At 41.7% G+C, this 25884-nt stretch overlaps 1 protein-coding gene and 1 pseudogene across 11 annotated transcripts in view; both read right to left on the bottom strand.

Annotated features, from left to right (window-relative positions):
* Positions 1–676: 676 nt before the first annotated feature.
* On the bottom strand, positions 677–7597 carry LOC306715821 (SH3 and cysteine-rich domain-containing protein 3-like; annotated as a pseudogene). The gene is made up of 11 exons: positions 7586–7597; positions 5923–6075; positions 5743–5839; positions 5594–5643; positions 5373–5427; positions 4776–4808; positions 4337–4415; positions 4029–4078; positions 3510–3608; positions 1738–1905; positions 677–937 (listed from the first exon to the last, which is right to left on the bottom strand). The product of its transcript is annotated as an SH3 and cysteine-rich domain-containing protein 3-like (transcript).
* A 2067-nt stretch (positions 7598–9664) lies between these two features.
* The window catches only part of r3hdm2 (R3H domain containing 2), a 48755-nt gene continuing 32535 nt past the window's right edge, over positions 9665–25884 (bottom strand). For 4 of the 10 annotated variants that reach the window (XM_079156582.1, XM_079156580.1, XM_079156577.1 and 1 more), the window contains 13 exons: positions 23319–23554; positions 22378–22538; positions 21806–21904; positions 20265–20558; positions 16438–16573; positions 15411–15568; positions 14758–14897; positions 14410–14510; positions 13442–13611; positions 13135–13279; positions 12387–12478; positions 11695–11779; positions 9665–11200 (listed from right to left, as the gene is read on the bottom strand). In XM_079156582.1, coding sequence (XP_079012708.1) covers positions 10812–11200; positions 11695–11779; positions 12387–12478; positions 13135–13279; positions 13442–13611; positions 14410–14510; positions 14758–14897; positions 15411–15568; positions 16438–16573; positions 20265–20558; positions 21806–21904; positions 22378–22538; positions 23319–23554 — 2206 coding nt within the window. In that variant the 3' untranslated portion in view covers positions 9665–10811. The remainder of the gene's footprint in view (positions 11201–11694; positions 11780–12386; positions 12479–13134; positions 13280–13441; positions 13612–14409; positions 14511–14757; positions 14898–15410; positions 15569–16437; positions 16574–20264; positions 20559–21805; positions 21905–22377; positions 22539–23318; positions 23555–25884) is intronic. The other 6 variants (XM_079156585.1, XM_079156583.1, XM_079156581.1 and 3 more) reach the window with 3 other exon arrangements.

Consider the following 25884-nt stretch of genomic DNA (forward strand, 5'->3'; position numbering starts at 1 on the left):
TTAAAAGTACCAGAAATACACAATGTATACTTATTGCACTTGGCAATGTATAGTGGAACATTGTTGAAAATATGAATGCATTGTTTGATATCCTGAAATATTACTGATTGTCTCTGAAAGACCATTTTAAACACTTGGTATTCAAAACTAAAATGTTAAATCTTTATCTGCCCAAATGTCTTTCTACAAGGTAATCCTGACTTACAGGGCTTATGGACTTCTTCCTTGTTTTTCTTAATTAACATTAATCTTTCGTGCAGTGAAAACTGATCTTGACAGAGAATGTTTTGACATTCGTCTTATCTACAGAAGATTACATGTCAACTTCAAGCTCCAGTATCCATGGCAATAGAGCAAACTCAATTTAATCTTGGAAATGTCCAATGTTTTGTGTCCTGTTTGATTTTAACGTGAGCGAATAAATAAAACTTTACCTGCAGTTGGACTCTAAGTTTGGCTCTTGATATGGTTTCCACAATAAAAATGAAATTCTCTTCAATTGAACAGATTCATTGCCACAGCATCGTGCTGTTGACCCTCTCCATGTCCTCGCCCTCTCACCGGTGCACTCGCATATGCAGACACACACACACACACTTATAAAAATCATCCACCCACTCAAATCCACAAACATTTTGGCAACCCTCCTCCATCCTGCCTGTCTGGAGTGGCAGGGTCAGGGGGTCGGGGATGACAACATGGCAGCTGTGATGTCTTCCAACGCGGTCCCTCGGTCCAGAGCGGCATGACGCAGAGGCTGTTTCCCAGAAGGAAGTGACCCGTGTCTGAAGGGGTGCTCTGTTGTCCAATCGGAGGACCGCTGAAGCCTGGCAGCGCTACCTGCTCGGGCCACGCTGCTCTCCTTTTCTTCTGACAGACAACAGAGGAGGAAGGAGGCATGACCAGGCAGCTCATCATCTGCATCCAAACGTGGCCGCTGAGAGAGAGTGAGGGAGAGCAAGACACAAACAGAAACAAAGAGGCAATCTAACCTAGAATAAAGAATAGAGCAAAAGCAAACGAATGAAATGGTTTATTAACAACAATCAGAAGGCAAGATGAAAAGGTAAAAACCAGATGTATAAAGATGTCTGTCTGTCTGTCTAGGTGTCCTGTTATTCAGGCCTGTAGTCAGTGGAATGTCTCTACGGACCTACAGATGCCATTCCCTGCATACCTGATCTCTTAGCCGTCCCTTTACATAGCAAAACATCCCCAGTGTCTCCTTTGGATAATTACACTGCACTCAGGGCAGCTAGCAAATAGCTCTGCATCTTTTTGAAGTCCTGGAAATGCCTCTGCCTCATTTGAATCTATCATTTTGTATTCCCCGACAGGAAATGAAAAGCATTCATGAATGACTCCAATGACTTACTGCTAACATATTTAGCACCGACCCAGCTCTTTTTCACACTTCTTTTACACACACACATGCACACGCACGCACGTCATGAGGATAAGTTTGATCATATCAAACCTGGGAAAAGTGTATGAGAGCTACTGTACAAAATATGCCAAAAAATTAAATCAGTGAATGTGACCTGTGTGCTGTACAGTCTTGTTGACAATGGCTTAACACGGTTTATCTGCCTGTTTTAACACATGCCTGCACACTGAGTAAATCCACCCCAATCTATTCTGCACACAGGTGACGTTTACAGTCAAACACCAAAAACAAATGTTGAAAACATGTTGAAATCAAAATTCAAGTATATAAGTGTTGTTGTTGCTTTGGACCAAGAACAAAGGTGTCAGCAAACAGCAGGGGATGAAACTGGGAAGGAGGCTGGCCGAGAGTTTGGTGCCTCCTCGGATCTCCTGCAGCAGGTTGGCGGAGAAGAAGCCGAGCTGTCCCGTGCTGACCTTCGGTCAGCCGTCGACCTCCTCACCCTTCTTCACTACAATCTGAGGACACGCACGACAAACACACTTAGACTGGGAAAATGAAAAATGTCTTCCTCAAGTGTAGGCTGGTTGCTTTTCCTTGATGCTTGCCTGCACACAAGTGTTTGCAATTCGACATTCGAGAGTGTACAGGGACCAATTTCCAAAAGCAGAACAAGTCTCAATGGCAAGTGATGAACAGAAATTTGCATGTAAAACATGTTTGGAGACTGTAAGAAGAATTTTGTCTCTGCAGATGTGCAAAACAATAGAGCAATTTGTAAAATCTCACCGACTAATCATGAAAAGGATTTGACCCTAGCAGCTATGTAGATTATGTGTCGCTCAAAATCTGAATAGATTTGGAAGAGTGTGAACAAAATCCAGATTAAGTACTTTGAAATTGTGAATTTGTCCCTGGAGTTTTCAAATCTTAATTTGCATGCAGCTGAATAGTTTCCATGTCTTCACAAGAGCCACAGGAATTTTAAAGTTAGTCCTCAGCTTAATTTATGGCAGCTGTGAGGTTAGTGACTGAAGGGAAGTCAGTGCCACTGCAACATCTGTCTCTTCATGTCAACATGACGCAGGCTTGAATGTGTAATTGTGTCTTTTCACGTCAACAACACATGATGGCTGTATTTAGGTGAATAACTGCACCATGTTTAATTCATTGAACAGGAAAGCACCCTGTGTTTTTCTTTCAATTCACTCTTTGAAACCCCCGGTGTAAAGAACTGCATAATTACTGCGTTTGTTATTTTCAAGTAGCATTCGACTTCAACAGACTCCAGTGTTTGTCAGAGAGTGGATTAAGCTTGGCTTTAATTAAGCAAACAATCTATCGAGAATTGATTTGAGAACTGTCCAGAGCTTAAGGCTGCATGTCGGACATCACTCCTGTGTATTTGTGTGTAAAGTATAGAGTGTGTTTGTGTTTCTGCACCTATGAGGATCAACTGTCCTCACAGTCACAACAAGAAACACAACAACTTATTACAACTTCTTGATTAGCCTATAAGAACTCAAACCCATTTTTCCTGAAAGGAAAATGATAGGGGATATAAAACAGACTAAATGGAACACATGGAACACATGGAACACATTTCTGAATGTGTCTGTGACACCTGTGTCACCTTGGGTTCTTCAGAGTTACAGATAAGACTGATTAGGTTTATTAGTGGAGGCATTAATGGTTTGGTTATATAATCATGCGTCTGAGTGTACACTGAAGAACAGCTCTCCAACGTGTGAGCTGCAGCTCTAACTATCAGGGTTTACGTTGTTTTGGTCCCTTGATTGTCGATTGACTTTACAACTACATAAATAATGAACACAAAGCTCAAATGTAGCTGACTTGGAAGTTGATAAACGCACACATGAACGCAAGTGAAATGTCATAACTTTTGGAGAGCAGACAGGATTGCAAACATCACCTCGACGTCCCTGTGAGTAATACGAGGAAACAAATCTAAGACTCACTCTGCACCATTCCTCATTGGTGTCATCCATCACTGTGATGCGGTCACCAGCACTTGGGAACAAACAGGATATTAAATATCTAAAAACTAAACAACGACACAAAAAAAGTATGTTTGGTGCAAGTGAGACGGTCAGGCTTGAACATCCAGATCGTCCTTCTCTACGGCTTTGAAGCGGTACAGAGCCACATAGTAGTGACACTGACTGAACGCGCCGATCTTCTCTGGCTGAAGCTTTTTACACCGATGAGAACAAACATACAAAGCACAGTGCTGACTTATCACCCGTCATTTAGAAAGTGCCTTCATCATAGCTAGTTTTCAACTAACGATTATTTTCATTGTCGATTAATCTGTCGATTATTTTCTCGATTAGTTGTTTGGTTAACAAATTGTGAAAAAATGGTGAAAAAATGTCAATCAGTGTTTCCCAAAGTCCAAAATGAAGTCCTCAAATATATTCGGTTTACTGTCACAGAGGACTAAAGAAACCAGAAAATATTCACCTTTAAGAAGCTGGAATCAGAGAATTTTGACTTGTAACCAATTAATTGTTGGCAATTCATTTAATAGATGACAATAAATGGAGACATTTGTTAATCATTCATTAATTGATCAGCTTTCATCATAGTTTTCATCGATCATTGTGGTCGTCACCGGCACATTGTCATCAGCAGGAACCTTGTCTCCTCTTTTGTCCCCTTCTGAGTTTGCTGGCAGACAACAACAACAAAAACGAGACAAACAGATGATTCACCTTTACATATTGTATCTCCTTTACTGTAACACATATTTGATGTCACTTCTGCTTAATTCTACAGGTGCTAGATCAAAAACAAACTGATTCAAAGGTTTGGAAAAAAATCTGCATATTGTAATGACAGCTGCCAGCTAATTTAATATAACAGCAATGTTTTGATCTACCAGGGAAAGAGTTAACCCTTTACAATGCTGACAGCTGTTCAGCACACTCTTAGCTCCTTCACCTCCTTCATCCGCCTGTTTGAGCTGGGACTCATCATCATCCTCCATCATCATCATCCTCATCATCTGAACAATTTAAGATAAACAATACGTAATGAATATATTAAGAACTTGTTGTCACACATCTCATAACTAAATTGTGCTTTAACAATCAGATTAAAATAGACATAAAAAAAGACATTTTAAGAAGACAAAAGGGTAAAAAAATCAGTAAAAACAACGTACTTTAACAGTAAAGGAAATAAAACAACTTAAAAGAAGATTCTACGAACCAACCCGGTGACCTAAAGTCAGGGCTAGAGTGACCCGTCCATATACACAACAGGCCATTATAGAAACTGACGCTATTTTAACACATTAAATAATTGCACCATGTGAACAGATAGATGTGTGCTGTAAAAATGTTATTCGTGCATTCACGCTCACATTGTTCTTGTCCTCTGAACCTTTTTTACGCTCCTGTGTTGCGTCTCCAACACAGGGTCAGTGCGGTTCGACTGTGCTGCCAGTCGAAGGTCATCCATCAATAATGAAACAGAGAAAACACGAGTGCAGGTGATTGTGCAGTTCTAGACGTATTTAAGATTGATCAACCGATTGTTAAAAGGGGGAAAGCCACCAAAACAACGACGGGGAAAAGATCCGGACACTGAAATACTAACTGAGGACATGTGGCTGAACGCCTGAGAAACACAGCCGCACGCCAACAACTATCACTACTATTGATTAGCTTTTTTTATCGCTCCTAAACAGAAGTCCCAACGGTTTGGCAGTCAGCTCTGCTGCTGGAGGGAATGTGGAGAAATGATGGTTGATCATGTTCACGTTTTCTGGCCCCTCTATTTAAACTTTCTAGAAGGATGTAGCAACAGCCATCTCCAAAACCCTGGGCTTCAGTATCAGTTTGACAGTCACATCCCTCTGTCTTGGACACATCGCTAACAGGCTAAGTAAAGATGACACCTACCTCCTGAGGATCTAGCTGGCAGCAAGTAAAAAGGCCATCACAAAATACTGTCCCACAGTATCAAGCGGATAAGACGAACTCCCCATCACATCACACACATGCGCCGCTGATCTACATGTGACAAAAACGTCTCTTTCACGTCGAGATTTTACATTAGGCTGGGAAAGAATTGCACATATTTACCAAATTCCCCACATTCAGACAATGAATGGTAACGGTAAAATGTCTCTTTGTGTAGAAATGTACATGAGTAGGACTCACAAAGGTTCTCCTCTACAGCTGGCTGCTGCAGAAAGGAGAACTATAGGCTCTCCTGAATCCAGGAGGCTAAAAGAGGAGAGGAGCATGTACACTAAATATCTGTTGAAACATTTGCTCTGCAGTGCATTCTTTTAAAAAAAAAAAACGTAAACCAGCAAAGCTCACAATTTTGCCAAAACGCCTCTGGAACTCTGGACTGACACTGGTGGTGGATGCTGGTTTTGCAGTTCTTACATCGCAATGCAAACTTATTGTTTACTGAAGAGAAAACACAAAAACTCTAAATTACATCCAGAAAATATCTCTATTTTTTCATGCAGCAAATAGAGAGAGAGACGTCCACACTGTCATGCGTGAGCAGACATCACAGAACTTTGGCTTCTTGCAGTGTTGGTCCTTGAACTTGTGAGGCCTGTCGTTGACCGGTTTGACTGGTTCTGGAGGAGGCGGTTCGTCTTTGTCTTCGTCCTCTACCTCTTCCTCATAGATGAAATATACCTAGATGCAGGTGAGGAATGAGGTTCAAATTCACCACAGAGCAGAATAAAGATGGGTCATACGTGAGCAGTATTGTGCTAGAAGAAAAACCATGAAACACAATGAACTTAGATGTTGTGTGCCAGCAGATAACGGACAATAATGGTGAATGGAAAACAAATATGTTTTCATTCAAGCAAAGTAGAAAACAAACACAATAAGATTCAGTTTTGGGATTTCATTGAATTATTCTCTTCTGTTTGCTTTTTTTATTTAACAGTCCCAGTATCCTGCAACACACACAGCCTGTCAGGTTTATATGAGAACCCTGCTATTAATACTGAACCTCCCACAGTCTCAGCCACAGTCATATGGAGTTGTATCATATCAGCCAGAGATAGAGCCATGAATAATGACTTCAAACACACGTGTCAAAACTACTGTATGTCTTTTTTTATTTTACAAAAATTCATAAATTGAGTTTAGAAACACACACACACACACACACACACACACACACACACACACACACAATCCACAGGTGGGATGGACTGAAAGGGTTTAGATCTCAAAATAGCCTTCAACGAAGACCAACAGAAGTCCCAACTGAATGTAACAAAGCTTGACATAGCTGCTCCTAAATATACTACAGTCTAGTCAAACAGAGCCATGTGGATGTCTCTCTTTCACACACACACACACGCTTGACAGGCTGAACTGGATCCGACTCTCCCTCACTGGAAGGATTAGCGGTGTCCTGTGGGCCGCCAGGCTGTGGATTTGCGCTACAATAACTGATAATTCCGGGGACAGTTCACACATTTCAGCACAATCACTCTGTTGAGCTGTCAGGAATCCTAAACAAACCCATCACAATGTCTCAGTACATACGGCAGTTTAGAGTTTAGACTGATGCAAACCCACTATGGAAATTTTTCACAAATCAAGAGAGCAGAAAAACAGGGGACGTGATATTTGTCCAAACATCAAGTATTAAAAAGTATATATGCTATCAAGAAATTAGGCAGAATGAATACAATTCGATATGTTAAAGGGCCAGTTCATCTATACTCTGAAAATACATACAATACTTTTCTCCAGTGGTATCTGACTATTCAGATAGTTTTAGGTTTTGTTGACCTTCATCAAACCGCTAAAAAGTGTGATTTTGGACTGAAAGATGAAGTATACATCCTTCACTGTTAAGAGATATAACAGCTTTTTATCAAACTGTTTTTGATGTAAAAATACTGAACTGATATCAAATGTCAGAGCGCTCCAGAGGTGTCTTAAAAGTCCCACATTTAATTCAAAATGTCTGACTTCCTGTTGGGTTTTGGGTATACTTCAAAGAGCCTTCTTTACATCATATGTAACATCTGCGTACCACATTTCATACATTTCAGAATTGCACATGCAAATAAACATGTAGTTTGTGAATCTGATCTAAAAGATGAACACGTTAGAGAGCATTAGCTAGTAGATCATCTTCCGTTTTCATCTTTTTTTCTGCTCCAGACGCATCATTTACTTTCTGAGCCATCTTGATCTCGATGGCAGTGTCGCTCTCACTGTCACCACCACCGTGAGCCGAGTCTGTTCTTTTGAAGTGTTACTCTTATTAGAGACAGTACGCTGCTGCTCACTCGCTGGTTTGTAATTTATTTCAACACATTTATATTTAATCTTCGTCTATTAACTAAAATGTATCAGTACTAAAGAAAACTCTTTGCAAACACACACACACACGCACACACACACACCTGTTCATCAATCTCTATTTATTTCAACAGCAGTGTGCTGAATCAAAAGCCCAACGTGTGTCCACGTGTGTCTTCTTCAGGGGCCGAGCAAGAACTCTAGGTAAGTTACAAACTACTTTTTATACATTTCCAAAAACATGTTCATGGCGCCATCTTGTGGTTGAAATAAAACAATAAAACAAGTGGTCTCCAAACTGAATAGTAACAGTTGAACTGAACATATGAGGATTCATCTCAAGTCTCAAATCCTTGTGGACTCACACATGAAGGAGCTGTTGAACACCGCTGACATGCTGCTAAAGAGCAGTGCTCTCGTTGACAGTAATAACTTTATGTATACAGCACCTTTAACACCTTGTATTTACAAAGTGCTTTGACAGATGAAGCAGCAAAAGCAAGGCTTTACTGGCTCTTTCCTTACAAGATGAGGTCATTTCATATAATCTATTTACAATTTTTTTGTCGAAACAGCTTCAAATCTTGTTCCAACATTTTGTTTTCACACACATCTATATATACATAATTGTTGTATATTTACATGGTGTGTATGCATATTTGGGTTTTTATCACAATATTTTATTATTGCATTTGTCTCAGTTATATCGAGAACCTCTTCATGCAAAGAGCCAAACTGATGACTTTTAAACACGAAGTGCTGATCTACATAAAAAATGTAACTCTGAAACAGTTTATGAAGTTTTGATAATTATGAATAACTTCATCACCGCTGTCATACATCTTAAATGTAGGGGAACACGATATAGTTATAATAAAAGGCGTATTTGTAGGTTTACAGATTATTTTCATATCACCAGCTTTTAATAAAAGTCTCACGATTTGTAAAGACAAGTGCAAACGATATTTTACCAAACCTCATTAAATACGTAGACACGATAAATAAAAACCATGTCAGCTTTAAATTAAGTCTGAACAGAGTTTGGGTGGATGTTTTGTCTTTACTATGGTTTATGGTTTCAACTACATGCTCTGAGTTTCTTTCCGGTCAACAAAAGAAAAGGACCTCCTCAAGTGACCGACTGATGATTGGCCAGCTGGAAGTCTGTGGGAACCAATGAGCAGCATGACTGGACCTCATCTAGTTAGCAGCTGGAGAGAAAACGGGCAGCGAGAAAAAGAAACAAACACACACACACACGACATTGATAAACCATTTTAGTTGGTGTTCTGGTGCTTCCGATCGTACAACTACATGATCGTTATCAGTTTAGCTCATTTTAATGGAAAACCGCATCTGCTGATGAAAATCACTTTTTTATTAAAAGCCACAGAACAGACAATTAACTTGAGAATGTTTTTTTCAACTGTTTCTAAGGTCAAACATCCACTTAAAACATTATCATACCGACACTTCAGTTATTCTGAGAGCATCTCAAATAGATTTACTCGACTGCGGACTCAGCTGTTTTACTATTAGCAGTTAATGTGTGGCAGCTGTGGTTCAGAGTGAGTCGTCTAGGAATTCTATTCTGTGGTTCGATCACTGGCTCCTCCGGTCCACATGTCGAGATGTCCTGAACCACAACACACATGGACAAGACGAATAAATACATCAAAAGAAAAAACTAAAAAAATGAATGCAGATGCTGCCATAGAGGGCACGAGGAGCATCATTGTTTAGGGCGGGCGGGCGGGCGGACGCGCGCGCGCGCACACACACACACACACACACACACACACACACACACACACACACACACACACACACACACACACACACAGTGGACCAAGGCTCTCTGCAGCTCAAACTTCAGAGTCAGCTACAATAAAGTCAAACAATGAACCACATGACACAGCTGATGTTTTGATAGATTTTTTCTTGACTTTTATATTTTTAAAAACAAACAAAAAATAACAGATTAAATAAAATTTACAGTAGACATATGCAATCATTGTGCACTTTAACTACTTCTTCTGATACGTTCTGCACAGCTGTCAACGAAAAAACGCAAACACAATGGGGCGTCGGGGGGGACAGTTTAGGGAGAGAAGACCGAAGAAGTGAGGTAGAGGGCAGTAAGGAGGAAACAAATCTAGGAAAGAGGAGAGTGGGATGAAGAGGGAAGGAGTAAAGGATAAAAGGAGGACCTAAACTTTTTCACTCAGGGGAAAGAAAGAAAGAAATCACTGAATATATAGTTTTCTTTTATTCCTTACATCACTTATATAAATATATTGAATCCCAAAAAAAAGAAAATAACAAAAAACTTCTGAGAAAAAAATAACAAAAACAGCGCAATACAGAAACCCACAACAGCAGTAAGGCAAACAGAAAGCTAGAGTGGAGAGAGCAGTGAGAGAGTAAATGAGAGGGACAGAGGAGCAGAGAAAGATAGCAGGCCGTATGAGACATGGCAAGAAAGGAGAGCTGAGCGAGTGCGCAACTGTGCGTATGAAAATGTATAAATATGTGAGCTCAAGAGACGACTGGGTGACGGAGAGTTGGGGAAGGAGAGAAAGCGTTGGCAGGAAGAGGAGGAAGAGGAGGGAGGGCTGGAGAGCGGAGGGAAAGGTCTGATTGAGGTCGACTGTCCAGTGTGTTTCTGTTATGTGCTACGTGACCCTGTTGCCTGCGCTTGTGTGTGTCTGTGTGTGTATGTCTGTCTGTGTGTGTCTGTCTCTGTGTGTGTGTGTGTGTCATTTCATGTGTTTTTGTATAATGGCAGCCCACATTACACGGCAACAGTGAAACACATGCTCGTGTGTGTCTTGTGTGCTCTTCTGCTATATAAATACAAAACAAAAACAATGAATAAAAACAAAAAACAAAATCATTTCTGCAACCAAACACCAGCCACCTCAGAATACACACCTTCTTTCCTTTTATACATTTGACACATTTAACTCAAGTATTTTTTTTTTTGTTTGTTTTTGTTTTTAAATTGTACACTAAGAGCAGTCCCCCTCAGTCTTCCCTCCTTTTCCACCAAGAGTCTCTCTTTCGCTTCCTTTCTTTCCTCCCTCTCTCTTTTCCTTTCACTGAGAACTGGCTCTCTCCAGCACGCGCAGGTCATAGTTCTTTTTGGCGGCCCTCAGTTTGAAGAGGCTGGCCCCGCTGTTGTTAAGTTTGAAGGAAGCACTCTGGGCGGCCATGGTGCTGGGGAACACTGCCACCACCGTGTAGAGGTGAGCCGGGTCGCCGCCGTCGCCCTTCGCTCCCATGCCGGCCACGAACCCACCGCCGGCTCCCGGCCCGGCGGGCCCCGCGCCAGGACAGGGGCCACAGCCTCCTCCTCGGCCTCCCTGGGGCTCCTTCAGCCACTGGATCTTGGCACCGCACATCGACAGCTGGTTGAAGAGCTTTTCGGCCTCTGGACGTGAAATGCCGTCTGGCAGGTCCGTTACCTCGAGCACTCGACTCACCACTGGACAAAGAGAAGAGGAGGAGAGCCAGAGAGAGAAGATGTTAGCGGCCTTGATTGCTCAGGCCGTGTCTTTGTAGACTTCAAGCACCTGCTCCAGAGACACGCTAAGTGTGTTTGCCTGTGTCGGCTAAAGACTTTAAGCTTCGGGCAATCATGGTTTGCACAGCTCCGAGGATACTTCAATCCAATTCGCCACGGCTGTTGAACTACACTTGAATGCAGTGCTGAGAGTGCACGTCAGTATAGTTTCAACAACTCGAGGTATACTTAAAGGAGTTTGTGAGGAAAGCAATACAGGAAAATCAGCAATAAGGCCGATATAATCTATACACACAGAACCGCCCTCCAGTATCTACTTCTCAAGGGCTCAGATGAGTTCATCAGATTCTTTAAAAATGAAAGATCACATGGTGAGTGTAACTATACCTGCAGGCAGAATGTAATTACAGGGGCGGATGATATTCTGGTTCTGTGATGACGCATCTCCGACTTACCTACATCAGTTGTGCCGAGATCTGTTGATGCAGATTTGAGTGTTTGTTTTTTCCCCCGTGCCCCGTGTTTCATCACTCCTTGGCCCTGAATGCATTATAACACAGATATTACGAGTTTATTACAGTTCCACAACAAGACACTAGATGGGGATAAAAAGCAATCAATCAACCTGGTCTTTGGTAACTGGATGCTCAAACAGTTGCAGAAAAGATGTTGGCCACCTCAAAGTGTTTTGTGGCTCCCATTTAAAATGTATGGAACCGTTTTACCTCTTGGTTACACAACATGCTGCAAAGACGGAGTTCACACAATTTCCACAGCCAACATATTATGACTTAAGAAAGTTGTGGCTGTTTCCCAAATTTTCTTTTCTTTATTCATCTTCATTCACAGAAACAAGATACTTTGTGGTGACTAGTTGGTCACATTCCAAACACCCGTATCACCCGTAAACAACAAAAGAAAACGAATGCACACAATATATCTTCTTCTGTTCTTACATAAACATAAATGTCATTGATCAAATCTAAAAAACTCAGAAAACTAAGTAATGTGCCTGGTGGTGTATTTAATTACGTTTGTAGTGTGGAATTCATGACGGCTCTATTCAAGCCAGAAATAAACTGAATTCCAGAAACATTACATGCTCGAGATGTCTTGTCAATGAGAACAAAGTCTTGCCAGCACTGACCTGATGGGTGCTGTAGGAGGACTGGCCATGCATTAGTGGGGGACACAGGCTGTACTGGAGAGGTTGCCCCAACAGAGAGTAGCGCCCATCACCTTAACAATACAACAACTCACACGTTAAAATCAGTCAATCCTGAACATACTTCAAAGTAGAGTTACAATGTAAATACACTTACATAGATCAGTCAAACAGGAGATGGGTGATGGCTTTAACGGAACTTACATTTCACATTCAAGATTCTCTTTCAACACAACTTGTCGAGTAAAAAGAAAAGAACTGCTAAGCATCCAAAGCCTTAGAAAAGGGTCTGTGGGCCTAACGTAGCTCTTACCTACAGTATTTTATCATTTTATGTGTCATGGTGATCTCACGTGGATTGCAGACTGATGCAAGACTGTGTCTGTATGTGTAATCATGGGTTCCAAACAGTGGGTCTGTTTATCAGTGAAGGCATTGTGGCTCTGTGTGTCAATATGGGACAGAGGACGGGGATGAGGTGAAGCCACGTGTGGGTACAGGAGGTTTGACCTGGTGGCCCAGTTTGAACCTGCTGAGGCTATTGGCTCAGGGCCAAAAGCCTCCTGACCATGTGCAGAAGTCTGCTCAGGGGTTCGAGCACACAGGCAAATAAACATGAACTACTCGTTCTGCTGTGAACTACAAAGGAGAAACCTGAAACAACCCGGTTGGTATTTGAGTAGCTTTGGCCACATGCATATAAGCGTTCATGCCTCGTGTTCATGTGTACCTTGAGCGGGTCCTCCTGGCCGGGGGAACTGGGAGATGAGGGGTAAAGGTCCCAGGCCTGGACAGACGCTGCTGACGCTGCCGGAGGGAGACGGGGTGGGAGACTGAGTGGGGGAGGCCAGGGGACTCGTCAGCTGAGTACTGGCCTGGACACAAAGAAAAGGAAAAATATGAAATAGTGTCAAGTCCTCCTGTTGGCCACTAGGGGGCTGCTAATGAATGAATCCTTGAAGACAAATGACTGGATTTGTAAGTTACAGTCTGGATTCTTTAAAATAATGCTACCCTTCATGTGCATTTGTGTGTACCTGTGGAGTGTTGTCCGGTTTGTACAGCTCCCCTGGCTTGCTGGGCCTCTGCTCTATGCTGTAGTACTTGCATGGGTTCCACTGGACCAGAGGAGGGTTCTGGGAAGGCTGTGGGCCATTGGGGACGCTGAGCTGCATGACCATCACCCCGGGCCCAGGAGGCGGTACTCCTGAGAGAGAGCACACAGATAAACAGGTAATTTAATTATAGATAATTGAGGAGATATTGCTGTTTATAGTTTAATACAGAGGACTTTCTATAGGCAAGTACTAGCCGATCGGCATCTAATGTAGGTAATACACACCGACTAGTACCTCATACAACCCCACTACAAACAATCTGAACTATCCCTTTAAGAAATCAAATGTCAGAATATCAACCACATTCATTATTCTGAACATCAATAAGATGCTGACTTTTTGTTAAATCCAAGAAGCCCCAAAGCTTTGGCCAACTGTTGAATTTAGTCTCAGGTTTGAAAACAGAGCCTGAAATATAACTTTTAAAGCAAATTACCAACACAAAGCGGTCTGAGAAACTGACTAAACATACAGAGTAAATGACACAAACTAGAGCAGAGGTTGAAAGGATGAAGTGACCATGATCACCATCAACATTTACTTAAGGCCAAATGGGAGCACAAGGTCTTTCTGACGTGTAGATTTTCTCTGTTTTCTCAGATTTCCTTGTTACAGACATCGATTTACGTGTTCAACGTGTGAACTCTGTGTACCTTCGTCTGAACCTTCCCCTGAATACCTTTCACCTGGTTCTGTTGCACACTGGAGATCACTGAATTGCAAAATACTCCAGGCATTCACTTTGGTAGAATAATGCTCACAAACAAGATAAAATGAACCAAAGCAAAATAAAATCTTTTTCAAAAAGGCTGAAATCATTTTTCATCCGTGAGTCCTAAAATCTTTTACTAATGGCCACTTTGCTACTTCTTGACACCAAGGCTCACCTGAATATTGCTGCTGCAACTGTTGAGGGTTGCAAGGGGACGGCGACTGTGTGATCTGATACTGCTCAGAGCTGGGGGGCTGCAGGTAACCTACTGACGGGCTGCAGGATTAGACACAGAGGAGGAGGAATAAATGCATGGGGAGAGGTAACACACACTCATACAGGAGGACAGAGGCCCACATAATGAAGAAAATCCTGAATACCAAGGTGTTACATTTGTTTTGCGGTCATTTGGAAGTACATCACATCTGTACACAACATATTTGCTAACAGTTACGGGGACGATCTGAAATGGTTGGACACTACAGCTAACTCATTTGTGCGTGTATCATGTATTCAGACATACCTTGTGCTGTTCTGCTGTGTGGGTGTGATAACACTGTAGTAGACGGGCATGGGCCCCTGGACAGACTGGCTGACTGGAACCATCACCTGCTGCTGGTACTGCTGCTGCACAACCTGCTGATTTTCATTTCCCACTGGAACCTGGAAAACACAGAAAGACTACTTGTCAAATACTATCGACCAACATCAGTAGTCAAAATAAAAGATTATTCAGAACATCATCCTCCGTATCCAAGTATACACAAAACAAATCCAGTTGCTGACGGGAATGTGCCGACCATACACATATATTCTTCACAACACAAATCCACTGGTCAGATATTTTACACATTAAAAGAACAGAACGGCGTACCTAGAAAAACACGCTGCTGGAAACATGTCCCAAAAGCCTACAAAAAGAGCAATTCTTTTCTTTTTGTGGATCAAGATTAATGGTCATTCAGCTTCGTCTGACTCTCCAACATGAACTATGGCTTTACATGAGCACCAGATGGAGCCGTTTAACTTAAGATCAGCCACATGCATGTGGACACTGGTGGGGCTGAAATGTTCAGCACACCAGGCAAGGCTCATTTTCTTACAGATAACAATACAACTGTTTGTCTGTACCCTTTTATTAATGTTGTCCTAAAGCCGATTTAAAACCGTTGGTACCTGATAAGATGGCATCTGTGGGTACTGAACCATAATGCTTTGCATTTGTCCTCCCATGCCGGCCCTCTGGGAATTAAGCAGACCAGGGTTTTGGGGCTGCTGCACACCCATCATACCCTGGTAGCTCGGCTGCTGGCTGGGCATCATCGTCTGGAGACCTGATGACAACAGACAAACAGTTAGAGGAGAGAAATTAGAGCATGTGTGATAAAGGAAGGGTCCAGTACAAGAGAAGACAATAAGAGACGACAGCTAGTTGGGCCGTTGCCTTTGAGGGAAAAACCATTAGAGTTTACTTCAACAAACTGATTTTCAGCTTTTTGTAATTGTTTTCAACCAGAGTGAAGCGTTTTTGCATTGCTGAGCGCCTCTACCATCAATTTTGGCCTTTGAGCACAAAGAAAAAGAAGACATCCCTCTGGACAACCTCTTTAGGTTTATATTTATACCACTTTATACCAATTAAGTTCCAAGTTAAGTATGTTAAATGGAAATCTTCACATCGATTGATGTAATGTCACACTGACTGATGGATCTGATTAACCAGTTGCAGTACAAACACACAGACAACCTGTCCTTGACAGAGCCCAAATGAGGGATAACGCTGTCACTGTTTTCCCCGAAAAAAGGAAAAAACTCTATTTTGGTCCGAGCATATTTGACTTGGCCGAACGATACAGCGACGAGGTCGTTTAAAATCAACCTTTCACCTGGAAGACTTCAACCTGAGAATGATTTAGCAGTTTTTAGCTGAGGTAACAACATGCAACAGTTACAAAACCAAGTGGACTGTATCTGTGTATTAACTCGCTCTGGATACATTTTGGTTGGTGTTCCTAATAAGTTAAAAAAAGTGATATTCTAGTTTCATAGCTCTATTCTGATTTCTAGTGATAACATTCTCAACATAAATATGCAACACTAAATACACAGTGTGTGTAATAATGAATGATTTTAAACAAAAAACGCACAGGAAACACTGTTATTATAAGTCTTTATGTAGTTATCAGTTAATTACAGTACTGACCTGGCTGCTGTGTGGGCTGAGGCATGGGTTGTGTGCGCTGGGCAGGATAAGACACCTGGTGGGACATGGGCTGGGGCACACGGTACTGCTGGCCAGAGCTGGGATACTGACCAGGGGGATAGTAGGACACCTGTATCTGAAGAGAAGAAACAACACAAAATACTTAGAGATGAATAAATACACCAAGATGACACAAGAATAATTGCTCTGTGTCTTCAAATCTGTTCACAAATGGCCACATGGGGGCAGCAGAAACAAGCTCCAAGAACACCACTGACATGCGATGCACTTTTGAGTTGAGATATATATATATATATATAAATAAATAAATAAATAAATAACTTTCTAGCAAACATTTTACTATTTCTACAAAAAAGCAGATACGAAGCAACACTAGCATTCGTTTGGAGTCAAGTGTCTGTCCACCTGATGATTTTAAGTCCAATATTCTCTCTTCTTTTAAATTTGTTTTTTATCTCCACAAACTATGAATTGCTTCAGCTGCTAATTGCTCCACTATGGTCACCAGCTGTGTCTGTCTGGTGTTTGGTGCAGGACAGGTAGATAGCACAGTACACAGCCTCCCGCTGTAGCCAAAAATGAGTTAACAGTCAACAAACGAGATTGTTGACAGTGATTCAAAACATTTAAGTATTGGACCGGAAAACCAAAAACAATGACTTGAAAGTTACTATACAGCTTCGTTGTGCCACTTTTATCTGCGGCTTTATAACGATAAGCAACGGCTTGCACATAAGAAGTCATGTGATCCATTGTTGATGAAATATTGATTATAACTCAATTCTATGCTCCTCGTCAGTGTTCAACACATCAACAGTGATGTTTGATAGCAAGCAGCGAACGATGTGCAACAGTTACAGAGGTCCAAGTATCCAACGTTGCAGCTTGAACAGCTCTCAGCTTACACAACTGGGCTAAATGTAGCATAGAGAGTTTCCAAACAAGGCATCAAATGGACAAACGGAGAGGAAGCTGAATGTTGCGAAGATCGATAGCTGCTGCCTCCGCCTTCATCTGCATACATGACAACATTCAGCCCATCTAGAGGCTGCAGCAGTGTCAATATTTGCACTCCTGTTACACCGTCGGCCACCCACACGTTGAGCAACACCGAGCCTCTTCTTTTAACCAGCCAATACTGTTTGGAAATCTAAGAGTGGCGATTAAGTATATGAAGGTGTGTAGGAGGATAAAAGGCATGAAAAGACGCCGTCTATATAGGTCAGAGCTTGGAACTACTAAATAAAAGCGCCGAAAATAAGAGCTAATAAAAAGAAAATGAACAGATAGAATTACTTCCTTGTGCTTGTATGCCTTGGTAACATACAACTACTGGTTTGCAGAGCTGTTGGAGTACTTTAAAATGTGCTCCAGATCGTCTACTCACCATCACATGTGCTGTGGAAGAAGTCACTCTGGCCCTGTGATGGTGTACTTCAATAATGTTGGGAGGCTCTAATTGGCAAGCTGCTTTAAGGAGATAATAGTGACCCCCAGATTGCCTTCATATGAACACAACACTATAACCAATTAAAAAAAAAAAAGTAATTTAGTCACTTCCGCTATTAAAAACTCTACTAAACAGACTATGTTCCTTTACTACTTAGCCCCAGAGCAACATTACAGGGCCTAATGTCTCCCACAGGGTGTTTAATGGCCAGGTCAATTTAGTCCTCTCTGCTCAAATTAACTATAATAACATCTTTATGGATTCAAGCAGAAGCCTGAGGGAGGGAAGGAAAAGTGTGAGTGACAGAGAGTGAGAGAACTCATTATTGTCACCGCCTCGGCAATCGGAAGAATGTGACAGGCGAGCTGAGGTGACACACGGCTCTTTGGGGGCGAGGATCAAACTCCCCCACTGGGTGAACCCTGCTGCTTCACAGGAACCACATCTCGGTCGTGTCGCTCTTTGAATTGATGAAAGAAAGCTCTTCTCAACTTGTAATAGTTCTGGTACTTGTGCATCACTGGGTAGCGTTTACAGTTACGTGTTGTTTTTATGGGTTCGTCATTTCAAAAGAGATACATGTTAAGAGTTACATTGCTACTCTTCCAATTGATGGCTGAGCAAGTGTAACCTGGTCTGTAGGTGCACAGCGGGCCGAACGTCTGTCTACAGGCGCACAAGTTTAAAAAAATAAATGAATAATCAAGGAATATTTTCTTGGCTTTAAATGGTTCTTTGATGGAAATTTGTACTTTCCCTGTGATTAGATCCCAAAGATCGGTACCAGGTCTGACCGAGGCATTTTCTAACTGATTGGTATCGGCCATATTGAGTCCGGTCCAATCCTTCGTTTCTTACGTCAGCTGTCACACAGGTGTTGTTACTCACGAAGCTTTCATGCACAGCAACGCAACCAGTGCATCAACTCTCAGCTGTGCGGGGCTGTGTGTGTGCGTGTGTGTGTGTGTGTGATGAGACTATGTTTTATGTTATTTACCTAATTTATGTGCATTTGTTTCATTTCAAAGCATTTCCACAGTGGAGAGACATTTGAATAAGGATGCATGAACTGCTATTTTTACCCTTCATTGACACTTTGAACAACAACAACATAGATTAGTGTGTATGTGGAAACATATCAAATTGACACAACATATTCCAGAGTTGGCTAGCCTATTAAACTAGTTACTATTTCCTTGTACCAGGAAACTAATTCCTCGTTTGACGTTGTTAAACTGTAATTGCTGTTACTCAATTTATCTTACTTTATAGCACCATAGTTCAGCGACTCTCAAATGTCTTATTACAACAATCTATCAGTAGTTACTTCCCTGCACACCTTCACTGTAAAGAGTGATAGATGAATTGAGTTGATGTGTAACCCTTGTTAAACTAACCTTAACAAACCTTGTTTCCTGTAAAGGAAAACCACCAGAAGACTGTTGTGTCACTCGTACTACATAAAAGAAAGCAGTCAGCGATGATCCCACTGGGTACTCTTCTCTTTCATCAATAAATCTTTACATTAACACTCTAATTAATCATAATCATTAATATGAGGTGTAAAGAACATGATCTTCAACAGTGGCAAAAATCTCAAGGAAGCAGGAACAGAACGGAGATGGTGTCAGTGTGTTTGAAATGAATTCAAACCTAAAAGGAGAAATTAACACTTTCCCACATGCATAACATTGGTGTACTTGAACTCTTCCAGCAGATAGCAGTTCCCTCCATAAAATCAACAGCACTCAAGTCCTCGATTACCAGAAACAATTAGCATTCATAACATCGGTTCTTCCTGGAATCGGGTTTGTCCATAGCAGTAATATCCACAAAACAAAGTGAAGTGAAAGCTCTAAAACATCAACCTTGTTGGATGTGAAGTAAACAACATCCAAGATAATAACTTAAATTAATTACCACGTGAAAATACGTTTTGGCCATAGAACAATGAGACATCACATTTAACTTTGCTTTATTTGTGTGTTGCTTCTTGTGTATGTATTTATCTTTGGATATCAATGCCTGTGAAGTCTGCAAGCCTATATACAAAAGACATTACTATTATGAAGATAGTACAAAATATACTTGTATGTTAAAGCCAATAAATTACTAAATTGGGGGGGGTTTGCCGCACAAGACAATACCAGAGTGCCAGGCAGGTGAGGTCCCACAATCGTAAAATAAAATATTTCACAGGTATAGTACTATACTGTGTTATAGTACCATCACTTTCTGACAAATACTGCTTCTGGTACTCGAATGACATTCAAACAAAACTTTAAAAGACGTGAGAACTGGATTTCAACCCGTGTCTGATGCCGTTACACATCACAACCTGTGGAGGAGGACATACCTGTTGAGGTGGAGGGGGCTGCATGTAGCCTTGTGGGGGGGGCGGGGCCTGCATGACGGGTTGGGATGGAGGAGGCGGTGGAGGTGGAGGATGGGGGTGTCCAGTGGCCGGCTGGTAACCAGACGGAGGCGGCATAGGCTGACCCGTGGTAGCCATGATGTATCCGGTCTGGGGAGGGGGGTGCTGGGTCAGCACTGTGGGAGGAGCCTGATACATGGGTGGAGGCTCAGGGTTCTCACTGGAGCTCTGCCGACTCAGCGTCATCTGGGTGAATTGGGGCGCCAGCTCTTCTCCCTGTGAGGAATTGGAATGATGCCATTGGTGGGTTTTGATTGCCTAAACTATAAGTACCAAATGATTAGTGTGAATCTAGATTACACAGTATTTAGTACATGTATGATACAATTATCTGCAGATTATACTGTAATACTAGTAGAGTACTCTGAAACACTAGCAGGCATCGTTAGCCATAAAGTGCATTGCAGCAAGTCACTGTATGCATCGTCTATAAATATAAAGATGCTTTATATAAATTATAAGTCTTGTTAGCTGCTGGTATCTCCAGCTCAGTGCCTCTTGAGTAACTGAGGTCTGAGTGATTCAAAGTGAGCCACAATACTACATTAACAACAGTGTGAGAGGACATTAGATAAATGTATGAAAGAAACGGACATTTTGGGAGATAAAACCCCCATCCATCATCTTTCAAAGAGATGAGAGATCAATACCAATTTATTTATTTCTGAATCCAGCACAATAACAAAAACTGGACTGAAAGTTTAAGTTAATGACACAGTTCTGCAGTTGTTGGATCTTCACATCTGTCTGTGATCTTTTAAGGTTCAGATCTATATGAACACTCATCCGGTTGCTGCTGACAGAACCGGATGAGAGAGCAGCAATTTCAATAATTTTGTGAATTTATGTGGGAAGTGAATACTACCCAATTTAAACAAATTTAGCAAATGTAACATTTAATTAAGTAGGGTCACACAAAAATCCATTCTAATTCTTCTCAAAGTCTATAAAAATCTTTAAACCCACATACATTTTGTTCTGGGAGTTAATGGTTCAAGTTGACATACTTTTGTTACGTCTTAACACAAACCTGTTTCATTCAAAGAATGTAAATGGCTGACGACAGTATCATGAATAAATTAGCTTCCCAAAAAGGGGAATCCAATACAAAATTCTGATGGGACCTAAAACATTTTTTCATGTCAAAAAGGAAACACAATGTATTTAAACCATTATAATTACCCAAATAAAGAATTGCAAAGCACAACTGCCACATTCTCACGTCATATAAAGTCACACATATCTTGCTAAAGCACTACCTGAATAAGCCAGAGCGGCAAAGACATAAATCTTCTCCGACTGTTGCTAAAAACCAAACTAACGTGAATGAAAACAAGGTACGAGAAAGAGTTTCTAGCAGAAGTAAAAAAAGGCAATAGCTAAATGCAAAGTGTGAGGGTGTCAGTAATGCAGTCTGTAACTAAATGAATATTTGGAGATGAAGCTAAGAGAGGCGTCAGTACCATTGTGTACTGCTGGGGAGGAGAAACTGGCAGGAGAACCTGGGGGCAGGAAGGGCTTGAGTAGGAGACAGGCTGAGAGGGCTGCAGAGATGCCACTGGCTATACACACCACCATAAAGACGGAGAGAGAGAGGAGCACGCCAGTGAGAGGGAGGGAGTCAAAATAAATGAAGAAATAAGAAAGATGTGGGTTAGAACACAGAGGAGAAATTGTTAATGAACAGATGGATAGGAATGGAAATCCAATTTAGTTTCTAAATATTATACAAAAACAATCCAACCGTGTTGACAAAGTCAGATGTAATTACTACAACTCAGAGAGAAACAAGAGAGGAATTGTCAAGTAAAATTTTATAATGTTGCTCAAAGTACTTTCTCCTTACATGTGACAAGATTCAGCGTCAGGCACAACAATAAATTAATTTCAACCTGTTTAGAGTGGGAGGGTTGACATACGATCACTAAAGATGTTCTATTAATCACCAGATTGAATTACATCCTCGGTAACTTGAAAGTGCGTCTTCATTTTTACTGCTATAGTGGATTTAAATGCAGGTTGTGGAGGTTCATACCTGAGCGATCATGTGGTTCCCCATGGGGTGTTGCTGTGGAGTGGGCAGCAGGGCCGTCTGAGGCGGAACCTGGGACTGTTGCGATGGGCAGGGGAGGAGGCTACGGCTGGACTGGGAGGCTGCAGGTGGGGGACACACATCAAGACTGACTAGGGACAGGCCTAGTGATGCAGGAGAAGACATGAAACCCACTAAATCTTCCTTATCAAAATCATTTGGAGCACAATGTAGGCTGTTATTCGTGTACCTGTGTCTAGTTCTTCTATTATCCTCGTCTTTACAACATAATGGACATTTTTATGTACCATGAGAAGGCAAACTCAATTCAACATTCCTGCAAGAGGTGAAGCCTCTCGCTAGTTGAATGCGTTGGGCCCGGGGTCGATTATAGTGTCAAAGGATTTCATTTTGTTTTAGCATTCAGGTAATGTGAAATATGCTCACAAACGAAATACAATACAGGAGTTTACCACCAGCTCCTACAGAGTGTGTTACATTATGGGCTGATTGCATCTTTAACGTTGCAATGCCTACAAGTCGGTGTACGTGTTTAGTTGGTCCGGTTTAACTTACAGAAGTTTCCTACGGATTGTGCAACAGAGGAAATAAATTCATGAGTCAATGAGTCGAAAGCGTCTGCTGACGTCTTTACTGCCGAAACAGCAAGGACTGAATCATCTGTCAGGCAGCCAAGAGTGACAGTGTCATGGAATTTCATAAGAAAGCTCAAAAAGAAAATGCTAACAGCTAGAGAAAACCATTGACTGCCTCCAAGAACCTGACAGGACAGGAGTTTATGCTGTACTTGATTTACTTAAACAGCAATAACTATAATAAATAGTAAAGATAGTTTTTCAGTAACGGTGTAGCTAATGCAAGCACATACACGAGGAGGACCTAATGTCTCTCCTTTTCCTTTAACTTCCCTCCACAGTCCTTACCAGAGCGAGAGCCTTTGCAGCTTCCCTGTGAGCCTTTGTTGCTGCCAAGGCTATCCCCTCTGGTGAGGATGGAGATGCCAGAGAAGCTGCTAGCCTTGGTGACGGGGGGCCGGAGGGTGCGGTTGGAGCTGTCTGAGTCGGTGCTGCTCCAGGGTCGTGGCTCCAGGCACTTCATGTCACTGTCTGTGCTGCTTTGACGACTGCTAGACGCCCGGCTGGAGCTCTCACGGTTCCCTCTGAGAGAAGACAGACCGGGGAGACCGAGGAGAGAGACAAAGAGATGAAACCAAGTGGATGAAGTGGGGATGGATGCAGGAAAGGGGAGGGGGGGGGGGGGGACAAGAGAGGTGAAGTAATAGCAGGGTTAAGAGGTAGCAAGAGAGAAGTGTTTTGAAAGCAGAGTTGAGTCAGCAGAGAGAGAGAGAGAGAGAGACAAAAATGTAAATGGGTGAGGAACGTATAGAAAAGAGAAGGTGTGCACATTGGTGAATAAAATGTAGATGGAAACAAACACAAGGGCAATAAAAGACAAAGTAGGATAGAGGGGAGAGCAGAAGCAGAAGAGCACAGTAAGGTCATCAACAGGTAGAGAGGACACACTGTGACAGGCTGTATTTGGGATGGGGCATTCAACACAGATGCATATTGGCTGCTTTAGTGAAACCACAATCAGGCAACAAACCACCAAACAATATATTGTTATTTCAAAATGTAAACATAAAACCACACACACACACACACACACACACACACACACACACACACACGCAACACACGCAACACACACAACACACACACTTACAAACCCGTCCACATAGGAACACATACATGCAGGGAGAAAAGATGCTCCAGACAATCAACACTGGGGTGTGACAGGACCTTACACAAACATCCATGAATTCAACACACACACCATCAAAGACTGGAGACAATAGTCACATAACAGACTTAACAGGATGAGCACTTGCATACACATGTGTTATACATCTGAATACAGATAAACTGGAACACATGCACTTGAGATACGTTGTATTGAAGACAAGAAATGACAAACGTACACCTGTAAATCAAAACCACATGTACATCAACACCCAGACTCACACTCACACTATCTTCAAAATAACTTGCTACCACTGGTTCACCACTATTCTTTAAACTGTATTGCCGTATACTGTACACACTCATTGTGTTGTTGTGATGCTGTCACCCTGGATAAGGGCAGCTGCCGAGAAAACCAATGATCACACTGTGAGCGTAACCACCACTGTTGGGAAACCCCTCCATCACAAGTGAATGGTTGGGTCTGCCATGGACATGTCAGCATTAAGAATAGTATTGTTCCATTAAAAACAAAAGTGTTATACATGCTGGTGCTGTAGCATTAAGTGTAAATAGAAAGCCCTGCAGGTGAGCAGATACCTACAACTATGCATTGAGGACAGCAGAGTAAAAAAAAAAAAGAAAAGAAACAGTAAACACTTGCTTTTTTTCACCCTCTTAGAACTGAAAGAGGGATATTAACAGAGTGTGTCCGTGTGAAGAGAACAAGAGGGAAATTAACTCAAAACATGTCAGGCTGATAGTGGGAATCTCCATGACGAGAACGGGGATGTGGTATGGGTTGTAAAATGCTAGCGATAGTGAGTGGTATTTGAAGGCGGCTGTGGCTGATAAATATTTCAGAGAGACTGTAATTATTGGAGGATCTATTTTGAGTCCTCTCTCTGCACAGCCTATTTTAAGGGAAGGGTGGGTGCTCTGCCGTTCTCTGCACACTTGTTCACTTCGCTCTGCAGACAAAGATGAAAGCAGGATGAGCAAGAGGAGGAAGAGGAGGAGGGATTCTGCTGTTGATCACATGATCTTTCATCTCCACTCTCTCCTCACGACACCATTCCCCATCACACGCACAAACAGGGGAACCTAGGCTGTTGTTGTTGTGTGTCTTTCCTTCACTCTCAGTCCTTATAAGACGGCTAAATCCACCCATGCCTCACAGAAGAGCTTCTTGTTTTGGTTCATTTAGGTGACGTCTGCGGTTTTATTGTTTCTTATTTGAACAGCATGTTCTCTGTAAAGGTCAACACCTGTGCATTTTATGTAAATGCTGAGGTTGGGATATTGAGCTCATTTTAGGTGAAATGTAAAAAGGATATAAAATTCAAATATAAATTTTAAATGCCAAATCACTAGATTACATATCAACCTCTAATGACATTTCTGTATATCAAAGAAATTAGTAAATAGTCTAAAAAGACAAAAAAAATCAAGTCTTAAAATGATTTATATAAAAAGCTAAAGAAGGGATATACTTAAAAGCTCTCTCTAAATAACATGTCTACAAATAGCAGCATGTACATCAAATAACCAGAATGCAGTGTACAGTTGCACTCTCGATAAGTTGATCAACAAAAAAATGATTTGACAAAATAATAATACATTTTTTGTGTGCACTTTTTTGTGAATCCTCTACAATAGTGAATTGAATGACTTTGGGATTTGATGCTGGTCGGATCAAAAAACGCAACATAAACATGTCAACTGTGAAGAACATTTTTCACTGTCT

This window comes from Pholis gunnellus (assembly GCF_910591455.1).
Source record: "Pholis gunnellus genome assembly, chromosome: 3".
NCBI lineage: Eukaryota > Metazoa > Chordata > Actinopteri > Perciformes > Pholidae > Pholis > Pholis gunnellus.